At 31.1% G+C, this 11,817-nt stretch overlaps 1 protein-coding gene and 1 pseudogene across 1 annotated transcript; one reads left to right on the forward strand and one right to left on the reverse strand.

Annotated features, from left to right (window-relative positions):
• Window positions 1–2,713: 2,713 nt before the first annotated feature.
• Window positions 2,714–4,111, forward strand: LOC141673624 (glucan endo-1,3-beta-glucosidase 8-like; annotated as a pseudogene).
• A 202-nt stretch (window positions 4,112–4,313) lies between these two features.
• On the reverse strand, window positions 4,314–5,533 carry LOC141673625 (cyclase-like protein 4). The gene is made up of 4 exons (XM_074480377.1): window positions 5,429–5,533; window positions 5,158–5,247; window positions 4,699–4,801; window positions 4,314–4,402 (listed from the first exon to the last, which is right to left on the reverse strand). Exons 1-4 carry the CDS (start codon window positions 5,531–5,533, stop codon window positions 4,314–4,316), a joined length of 387 nt encoding a protein of 128 aa, XP_074336478.1.
• Between the last annotated feature and the right edge of the window lie 6,284 nt (window positions 5,534–11,817).

Consider the following 11,817-nt stretch of genomic DNA (forward strand, 5'->3'; position numbering starts at 1 on the left):
TATCTTAACATCCATACAGTTGGATCGTCGAAAAAATCATTTAAAAAATTTATCATGTTCATCAGGAACGAATCCCGTGTTGGGAATAAGTGCTTTTACCAGATTTTTCTAATCGTGACATTCGAGATAAATTTGAAATTTTTTAATACTTTTTTCATGTGACTAAAATAAGTATATCTTAACATCAGTATGGTTGGATAATCTAAAAAATCATTTAAAAAATTTATCTTGTTCATCGGGAACGAATCTCGTGTTGGGAAGTAGTGCTTTTACCAGATTTTTCTAATCCTGACATTCGAGATAAATTTGAAATTTTTAAAACTTTTTTCATGGGATTAAAATAAGTATATCTTCACATCCGTACGGCTGGATCGTCGAAAAAATCATTTAAAAAATTTATCTTGTTCATCGGGAACGAATCCCGTGTTGGGAAATAGTGCTTGTAACAGATTTTTCTAATCCTGACATTCAAGATGAATTTAAAATTTTTTAATAATTTTTTCATGTGAATAAGATAAGTATAGCTTAACATCCTTATGGTTGGATCGTCTAAAAAATCATTTAAAAAATTTATCTTGTTCATCGGGAACGAATCTCGTGTTGGGAAGTAGTGCTTTTACCAGATTTTTCTAAACCTGACATTCGAGATGAATTTGAAATTTTTTAATACTTTTTCATGTGACTAAAATAAGTATATCTTCACATCTGTATGGTTGGATCGTCAAAAAAATCATTTAAAAAAATTATCTTGTTCATCGGGAACGAATCCTGTGTTGGGAAATAGTGTTTTTACTAAAATTTTCTAATCCTGACATTCGAGATGAATTTGAAATTTTTTAAAACTTTTTTAATGTGAATAAAATAAGAATATATTAACATACGTACGGTTGGATCATCTAAAAAATCATTTAAAAAATTTATCTTGTTCATCGGGAACGAACCCTGTGTCGGGAAGTAGTGCTTTTACCAGATTTTTCTAATCCTGACATTCGAGATGAATTTGAATTTTTTTTAATACTTTTTGATGTGACTAAAATAAGTATATCTTAACATCCATACAGTTGGATCGTCGAAAAAATCATTTAAAAAATTTATCATGTTCATCAGGAACGAATCCCGTGTTGGGAATAAGTGCTTTTACCAGATTTTTCTAATCGTGACATTCGAGATAAATTTGAAATTTTTTAATACTTTTTTCATGTGACTAAAATAAGTATATCTTAACATCAGTATGGTTGGATAATCTAAAAAATCATTTAAAAAATTTATCTTGTTCATCGGGAACGAATCTCGTGTTGGGAAGTAGTGCTTTTACCAGATTTTTCTAATCCTGACATTCGAGATAAATTTGAAATTTTTAAAACTTTTTTCATGGGATTAAAATAAGTATATCTTCACAACCGTACGGTTGGATCGTCGAAAAAATCATTTAAAAAATTTATCTTGTTCATCGGGAACGAATCCCGTGTTGGGAAATAGTGCTTGTAACAGATTTTTCTAATCCTGACATTCAAGATGAATTTAAAATTTTTTAATAATTTTTTCATGTGAATAAGATAAGTATAGCTTAACATCCTTATGGTTGGATCGTCTAAAAAATCATTTAACACTACACCATAAATGGCCTACAGCAACACCAAGAAAATGTTACAACAGACCCAAAAAAGTGTTACCACAGCCAGAAAAAGCCCTAAGGTAACATAAAAATTAAGTTGCTTTTTTTCGAGTTACCTTTGGCCCCTAAGGTAACATCCCCTTTACCCTGATGCAACATTGAATTTTATGTTACAATAGGCTTCAAAGGTAACATCAAAGTATGTCTATAGTATCATACTATGTATGTTACCTTTGTACTTAGAATTTGTAAAAAAAATGGACCCTACATGTGGACCCCACCTGTGGGCCCCACACGCGGGCCACAAAAGCATTGTAACATTTTTTTCCTACTGTAAGAGTTTTATAATGATTGGTATTATATTATACCAATTTGTTTGTAACATTGAAGTACCTAATATAACAAATTTCTAAAAAAAAATTGACAAAATTTGTTTGTAAATTGAACATGCCACAAACCTGTTTTTTATACAAGTTAACAAAATAACCAAAAATAATACAACCTTGTACCTCTAACTAGGTATAAATAACAAGACAAGCTAACTGGCTAATACAAATGCACCCTTATCACTACAATTAAAAGCACCGACTTTTAACTAATCATCAAAATCTCAGTAACTGGCTTTGAACCGCTAACATCATGTTGCGTCTCATCTGCTTCTCTAATTTTAACTCCAAGTTACCTCTGCCTTCCTGTGAGTCAATGATGTTAAGTTCAGTTTACATCTATCCAGCAAATCCAAATATATATGAACATATAAAAACAATCAAGACACACAATATATGTGTTATCATATTATTATGAACTATGGCAAGGCCCCGAAAAGGGCGTTAAAATTATTTCCCGGGAGAGATCATTTAATTAGACCCAAAACCCTGGTGACCTAAAGCCTCTTTGTTCGCGTATCTTGTCCACATTTTTCATAATTCCCAACACGGCTAGAAATGCATTTGGTCCGGATGCACAGCCCCGGTCTGCTATGCATAGAAAATTTATTTAAATGAAGGATGCTGCGTAACAGAAATGTAAAATAACTTTGGACCCTGAAAATTGACAAGATCATTCGTGTTGATACCCAATTGTGTGTGTTCAGTTCATATGAAAGAGGCTACAAGTGTACTTACAAGGTGAAGCCATGAAAAGTGTTATTATCAATAGAGGTAAGAAAGCCAGACCCATCTGGAGACCTACACAAACTCATCAATATCACAAAAAAATTTCAATAATAATTAAAAACAAAAACAAATGGGCACTAAACAAATATCAAGAAAATCAAGAAAAAGGGGTGTAAAAATAAAGCATTAATATTTTGAGAATCTTTATACAGTGTAGTGTACCCAGAATTTACACACATACACTGAATTGAAGAATAATCACAGGACATTTAATCAAGTATCAAATCAATCAAAAAAATGACCACAAGAACAGAAATGAATTTAAGAATCGGGATAAACTCCAAAGATCATTAAATAAAACATTCTCCTAGTGGATATGAGCTATATATCTTCTGTCATATAGAAATCTGATGAATCTATTTCAATGATTTTCCAGGTCTGTTGCTGTAGGAAATGAACTGTTCTTAAAAGCCTATAATGGTTCTAACCTAAAGACATTGTTACCTGCTATGGAAAACATTCAAAAGGCTTTGAATGAAGCTGGACATAACAATATAAAAGTAACCACCCCACAAAATGTTGATGTATATGAATGAGGTTCAGGTGTTCCATGTGATGGTCATTTTCGCAGCGACATCAAAGACATTATAGGTAAAATTGCGAAATTTCTCAGTGACAACGACTCTATGTTCCTTGTTAACATCTACCCTTTTCTGAGTCTTTACCAGAACCCAGATTTTCCTGTCCAATTTGCTTTCTTCGATGGAGGGGCCAAACCTGTTCAAGACAAAAACATTAGCTACAACAACATGTTTGATGCAAATATTGACACTCTTTATTGGTCTTTGAAAAAAGCCAACTGCTAATGCCAAGATGGCTAAAAAATTCTACGACCGATTTTTCAGAAAAAATGGCAACTAACAAAGGAACTCCTCTCTATCTTGGCTACATTGAGTGCTACCTTTTCAGTCTAATGGATGAAAATCTAAAAAGTGTAGCCCTGGGCCCATTTGAGCGCCATTGGGGGATTTTTAGATACGACGGACAACCAAAGTACTCACTAGACTTTACAGGAAACGGGAACGATAAAATGCCAGCAAAGAATGTGCAGTATCTTGAGCAGCAATGGTGTGTGTTGGACACCGACAAAGTCAAGAATCCTAAGGATGCAGAATCCAATGTACAATATGCATGTACAATGGGTGATTATACCAGCTTGAAGGATGGAGGATCATGCAGCAATTTGGATGAAGCGCATAAGGCATCGTATACATTTAACAATTATTTTCAGATTCAAAATGAAGATGTGGAAGCTTGTGACTTCAAGGGCACATCAAAGATAGTGAAGCATAATGCATCTACCGGTGGTTGTCTTTTCTAATTAGCTTTACAAAGTGATGGAATCAGAGTCCCCATAGCATATAGATACATATTTAAAGATAAATTGTGCCAGCTACAAATACTTTTTACTTGTATAAAAGAAAATGTGTATCACAACTTTGTGTTTGTGTGTGTCAAACAGAGACAGGGAACTATGCAAGTCTATTATTCATATAGTAAAGTGATGTGTAGTTTGCCCAAATTTATACCAGCAATAAAGATCTTCTTTCAAGGTAAACAATGTGAGCAGAAATAATATCATCAAAAGCAGCAACAGATAAATAATCAATCCCTGAGTTCCAGAACAGAAGAATTGTGTTAGTACACAAGTAACACCACTCTTTTTCAACATAAGTATGCATTGTTAGCAGAAGACGTATATTTTGTACTCTGCACTATACGAGATAAGACTGTAAGACACATAATTGTTTAGCTCAGATAAGAACTTAATGCGAAAAAGATAAAAACTTCAGATACGAACTATATATATGAATTGAAATATCTTTAAATAACCAAGTACTGGATAATTTTATTAAACCGCAAACGTTTACCAAAGTGATGAAATGATTTGATGGCATCTCTACTTACCAACAAGTTTTATGTCAGTGTTATCCACCAGCCACTGTGCCCCATCCTTCATGAAGTCCACAAAGCTTAATTCCAACTCCTCCTTCCACATTAGTCCCCTGAACTAACGCAGAGATCATAAATAAAATTGCACCTGATAATTTGTACATAATTGTACCGAATACAAATGATCAAATAAACCATATCTAATGGCTAGTCCAATCTCAATTAAATTCTCATAAATGATGCTATTAAGAAAAGTTAATTCTTAAGATTCAAGCATGTCAGTGCCAGGATAAAGAGGATATTTAAGAAAAATGTATAGGCAAATAATAATACTACACATATTGAGTACATATATCTATCCACAAACATCCCTCTACTCCCCAAAAGCACCTTTCCGAAAGTAGGTTGTTCTATCCTTGTGTCGATTGATATATGTGAAGGCATCTAATCTAAAATCAAATTAACTAAACTTACATCATTCCGTCTTTCATCAGAATCAGCAAGCAAAAGAGAATTAACCAGGTCTGAATGCACCAGAATTTGAGCAACGCGTTCAATTTGTGGCTGCCTTCCAACAACGGGAAAAAAATATTTCTAATTAGGATTTCAAAAATGCCCAATTTCAGTTTTCTAATTAGATCGTATTAATTAAACAGAAATATACATTATTAGAGGGGGAGAGAGGGGGAGAGGGGGAGGGAGGGGGAGAGAGAGAGATGGTGGAGACAGAGAGGGAGGAGATTACGGGCTTATCGGAGATGATGCGTTTGTCGACGGGGAGACCCATGCCGACGCCGACACCATTTGCTGCCATAATACGAGAAGCGGCGTGGTTTAATCTACCAACCATTTCAGATTATGGATTCAATTGATGTCAATTAATGTAAACCCCCAATTTATTTGAATCTCCAATCCGTAAGATGATTAGATTCAGTTCAACTAAAAGCTGAGGTAGATGATTAGATTCGGTTCAACTGAAAGTTGAGAGGAAGAATATAAAACCCTTGTCTGAGAGCTGTTTAGAGAGAGAGAGACCGAGAGGTATTTAGATTGGAAAAATTTGACTTGTCCAAATTTTACCCGGGTTGTTCAAACGCTTCTCCAAATGTTTTGAGTCTACTCTCCCCGCCTGGTCGAGAGCCCAATGATAACCAACAATGCTAATTTCATTTTATTTTTATTTTTTAGTAAATTTTTAAGTATAAATATTGTTCAAATTTTTTATAAATAAAAAATTATCAGTAACTAATTAGTATAATTTACAAAATTTAACAAAAAAATTATTTTATCAATCTTAGCTAATATTAATATTATTTCTTAATTATATTGTCAAAATTGATTAATTTTGAAGTCAAATAATTATATATATTTTATTTTTTGTTAAATGTTATTTTTTTACCCATTAACGCCCTATTGTAACATAAGTTTCCACATGTTACCGTATGCAACACTTTGAAGTTATAGTAACATGTTACAAAGGCTATGGTAACATCAAAAATATTACGTTGCGGTAGGCTAAAATGAGCATAGCTAAGGTAACATAATTTTGTAACACACATGATTAAACCATTGCGATAGGCCATCTATGGTGTAGTGTAAAAAATTTATCTTGTTCATCGGGAACGAATCTCGTGTTGGGAAGTAGTGCTTTTACCAGATTTTTCTAAACCTGACATTCGAGATGAATTTGAAATTTTTTAATACTTTTTCATGTGACTAAAATAAGTATATCTTCACATCTGTATGGTTGGATCGTCAAAAAAATCATTTAAAAAAATTATCTTGTTCATCGGGAACGAATCCTGTGTTGGGAAATAGTGTTTTTACTAAAATTTTCTAATCCTGACATTCGAGATGAATTTGAAATTTTTTAAAACTTTTTTAAGGTGAATAAAATAAGAATATATTAACATACGTACGGTTGGATCATCTAAAAAATCATTTAAAAAATTTATCTTGTTCATCGGGAACGAACCCTGTGTCGGGAAGTAGTGCTTTTACCAGATTTTTCTAATCCTGACATTCGAGATGAATTTGAATTTTTTTTAATACTTTTTGATGTGACTAAAATAAGTATATCTTAACATCTATACGGTTGGATCGTCGAAAAAATCATTTAAAAAATTTATCATGTTCATCAGGAACGAATCCCGTGTTGGGAATAAGTGCTTTTACCAGATTTTTCTAATCGTGACATTCGAGATAAATTTGAAATTTTTTAATACTTTTTTCATGTGACTAAAATAAGTATATCTTAACATCAGTATGGTTGGATAATCTAAAAAATCATTTAAAAAATTTATCTTGTTCATCGAGAACGAATCTCGTGTTGGGAAGTAGTGCTTTTACCAGATTTTTCTAATCCTGACATTCGAGATGAATTTTAAATTTTTAAAACTTTTTTCATGTGATTAAAATAAGTATATCTTCACATCCGTATGGTTGGATCGTCGGAAAAATCATTTAAAAAATTTATCTTGTTCATCGGGAACGAATCTCGTGTTGTGAAATAGTGCTTGTACCAGATTTTTCTAATCCCCACATTCAAGATGAATTTAAAATGTTTTAATAAATTTTTCATGTGAATAAGATAAGTATAGCTTAACATCCTTATGGTTGGAGCGTCTAAAAAATCATTTAAAAAATTTATCTTGTTCATCGGGAACGAATCTCGTGTTGGGAAGTAGTGCTTTTACCAGATTTTTCTAAACCTGACATTCGAGATGAATTTGAAATTTTTTAATACTTTTTCATGTGACTAAAATAAGTATATCTTCACATCTGTATGGTTGGATCGTCAAAAAAATCATTTAAAAAAATTATCTTGTTCATCGGGAACGAATCATGTGTTAGGAAATAGTGTTTTTACTAAAATTTTCTAATCCTGACATTCGAGATGAATTTGAAATTTTTTAAAACTTTTTTAATGTGAATAAAATAAGTATATCTTAACATACGTAAGGTTGGATCATCTAAAAAATTATTTAAAAAATTTATCTTGTTCATCGGGAACGAACCCTGTGTCGGGAAGTAGTGTTTTTACCAGATTTTTCTAATCCTGACATTCGAGATGAATTTGAATTTTTTTTAATACTTTTTGATGTGACTAAAATAAGTATATCTTAACATCCATACGGTTGGATCGTCGAAAAAATCATTTAAAAAATTTATCATGTTCATCAGGAACGAATCCCGTGTTGGGAATAAGTGCTTTTACCAGATTTTTCTAATCCTGACATTCAAGATAAATTTGAAATTTTTTAATACTTTTTTCATGTGACTAAAATAAGTATATCTTAACATCAGTATGGTTGGATAATCTAAAAAATCATTTAAAAAATTTATCTTGTTCATCGGGAAAGAATCTCGTGTTGGGAAGTAGTGCTTTTACCAGATTTTTCTAATCCTGACATTCGAGATGAATTTGAAATTTTTAAAACTTTTTTCATGGGATTAAAATAAGTATATCTTCACATCGGTACGGTTGGATCATCGAAAAAATCATTTAAAAAATTTATTTTGTTCATCGGGAACGAATCCCGTGTTGGGAAATAGTGCTTGTAACAGATTTTTCTAATCCTGACATTCAAGATGAATTTAAAAAATTTTAATAATTTTTTCATGTGAATAAGATAAGTATAGCTTAACATCCTTATGGTTGGATCGTCTAAAAAATCATTTAAAAAAATTATCTTGTTCATCGGGAACGAATCTCGTGTTGGGAAGTAGTGCTTTTACCAGATTTTTCTAAACCTGACATTCGAGATGAATTTGAAATTTTTTAATACTTTTTCATGTGACTAAAATAAGTATATCTTCACATCTGTATGGTTGGATCGTCAAAAAAATCATTTAAAAAAATTATCTTGTTCATCGGGAACGAATCCTGTGTTGGGAAATAGTGTTTTTACTAAAATTTTCTAATCCTGACATTCGAGATGAATTTGAAATTTTTTAAAACTTTTTTAATGTGAATAAAATAAGTATATCTTAACATACGTACGGTTGGATCATCTAAAAAATCATTTAAAAAATTTATCTTGTTCATCGGGAACGAACCCTGTGTCGGGAAGTAGTGCTTTTACCAGATTTTTCTAATCCTGACATTCGAGATGAATTTGAATTTTTTTTAATACTTTTTGATGTGACTAAAATAAGTATATCTTAACATCCATACGGTTGGATCGTCGAAAAAATCATTTAAAAAATTTATCATGTTCATCAGGAACGAATCCCGTGTTGGGAATAAGTGCTTTTACCAGATTTTTCTAATCCTGACATTCGAGATAAATTTGAAATTTTTTAATACTTTTTTCATGTGACTAAAATAAGTATATCTTAACATCAGTATGGTTGGATAATCTAAAAAATCATTTAAAAAATTTATCTTGTTCACCGGGAACGAATCTCGTGTTGGGAAGTAGTGCTTTTACCAGATTTTTCTAATCCTGACATTCGAGATGAATTTTAAATTTTTAAAACTTTTTTCATGTGATTAAAATAAGTATATCTTCACATCCGTATGGTTGGATCGTCGAAAAAATCATTTAAAAAATTTATCTTATTCATCGGGAACGAATCCCGTGTTGGGAAATAGTGCTTGTACCAGATTTTTCTAATCCCCACATTCAAGATGAATTTAAAATGTTTTAATAAATTTTTCATGTGAATAAGATAAGTATAGCTTAACATCCTTATGGTTGGATCGTCTAAAAAATTATTTAAAAAATTTATCTTATTCATCGGGAACGAATCTCGTGTTGGGAAGTAGTGCTTTTACCAGATTTTTCTAAACCTGACATTCGAGATGAATTTTAAATTTTTTAATACTTTTTCATGTGACTAAAATATGTATATCTTCACATCCGTACGGTTGGATCGTCAAAAAAATCATTTAAAAAAATTATCTTGTTCATCGGGAACGAATCCCGTGTTGGGAAATAGTGCTTTTACCAAAATTTTCTAATCCTGAAATTCGAGATGAATTTGAAAATTTTTAATACTTTTTTAATGTGAATAAAATAAGTATTTCTTATCATACGTACAGTTGGATCATCTAAAAAATCATTTCAAAAATTTATCTTGTTCATCGGGAACGAACCCTGTGTCGGAAAGTAGTGCTTTTACCAGATTTTTCTAGTCCTGACATTCGAGATGAATTTGAATTTTTTTTAATACTTTTTGATGTGACTAAAATAAGTATATCTTCACATCTGTATGGTTGGATCGTCAAAAAAATCATTTAAAAAAATTATCTTGTTCATCGGGAACGAATCCTGTGTTGGGAAATAGTGTTTTTACTAAAATTTTCTAATCCTGACATTCGAGATGAATTTGAAATTTTTTAAATATTTTTTAATGTGAATAAAATAAGTATATCTTAACATACGTAAGGTTGGATCATCTAAAAAATCATTTAAAAAATTTATCTTGTTCATCGGGAACGAACCCTGTGTCGGGAAGTAGTGCTTTTACCAGATTTTTCTAATCCTGACATTCGAGATGAATTTGAATTTTTTTAATACTTTTTGATGTGACTAAAATAAGTATATCTTAACATCCATACGGTTGGATCGTCGAAAAAATCATTTAAAAAATTTATCATGTTCATCAGGAACGAATCCCGTGTTGGGAATAAGTGCTTTTACCAGATTTTTCTAATCCTGACATTCAAGATAAATTTGAAATTTTTTAATACTTTTTTCATGTGACTAAAATAAGTATATCTTAACATCAGTATGGTTGGATAATCTAAAAAATCATTTAAAAAATTTATCTTGTTCATCGGGAACGAATCTCGTGTTGGGAAGTAGTGCTTTTACCAGATTTTTCTAATCCTGACATTCGAGATGAATTTGAAATTTTTAAAACTTTTTTCATGGGATTAAAATAAGTATATCTTCACATCCGTACGGTTGGATCATCGAAAAAATCATTTAAAAAATTTATTTTGTTCATCGGGAACGAATCCTGTGTTGGGAAATAGTGCTTGTAACAGATTTTTCTAATCCTGACATTCAAGATGAATTTAAAATTTTTTAATAATTTTTCATGTGAATAAGATAAGTATAGCTTAACATCCTTATGGTTGGATCGTCTAAAAATCATTTAAAAAATTTATCTTGTTCATCGGGAACGAATCTCGTGTTGGGAAGTAGTGCTTTTACCAGATTTTTCTAAACCTGACATTCGAGATGAATTTAAAATTTTTTAATACTTTTTCATGTGACTAAAATAAGTATATCTTCACATCTGTATGGTTGGATCGTCAAAAAAATCATTTAAAAAAATTATCTTGTTCATCGGGAACGAATCCTGTGTTGGGAAATAGTGTTTTTACTAAAATTTTCTAATCCTGACATTCGAGATGAATTTGAAATTTTTTAAAACTATTTTAATGTGAATAAAACAAGTATATCTTAACATACGTACAGTTGGATCATCTAAAAAATCATTTAAAAAATTTATCTTGTTCATCGGGAACGAACCCTGTGTCGGGAAGTAGTGCTTTTACCAGATTTTTCTAATCCTGACATTCGAGATGAATTTGATTTTTTTTTAATACTTTTTGATGTGACTAAAATAAGTATATATTAATATCCATACGGTTGGATCGTCAAAAAAATCATTTAAAAAATTTATCATGTTCATCTGGAACGAATCCCGTGTTGGGAACAAGTGCTTTTACCAGATTTTTCTAATGCTGACATTCGAGATAAATTTGAAATTTTTTAATACTTTTTTCATGTGACTAAAATAAGTATATCTTAACATTCGTACGGTTGGATAATCTAAAAAATCATTTAAAAAATTTATCTTGTTCATCGGGAACGAATCTCGTGTTGGGAAGTAGTGCTTTTACCAGATTTTTCTAATCCTGACATTCGAGATGAATTTTAAATTTTTAAAACTTTTTTCATGTGATTAAAATAAGTATATCTTCACATCCGTATGGTTGGATCGTCGAAAAAATCATTTAAAAAGTTTATCTTGTTCATCGGGAACGAATCCCGTGTTGGGAAATAGTGCTTGTACCAGATTTTTCTAATCCCCACATTCAAGATGAATTTAAAATGTTTTAATAAATTTTTCATGTGAATAAGATAAGTATAGCTTAACATCCTTATGGTTGGA

Source organism: Apium graveolens, chromosome 7, assembly GCF_009905375.1.
Source record: "Apium graveolens cultivar Ventura chromosome 7, ASM990537v1, whole genome shotgun sequence".
NCBI classification, from domain to species: domain Eukaryota; kingdom Viridiplantae; phylum Streptophyta; class Magnoliopsida; order Apiales; family Apiaceae; genus Apium; species Apium graveolens.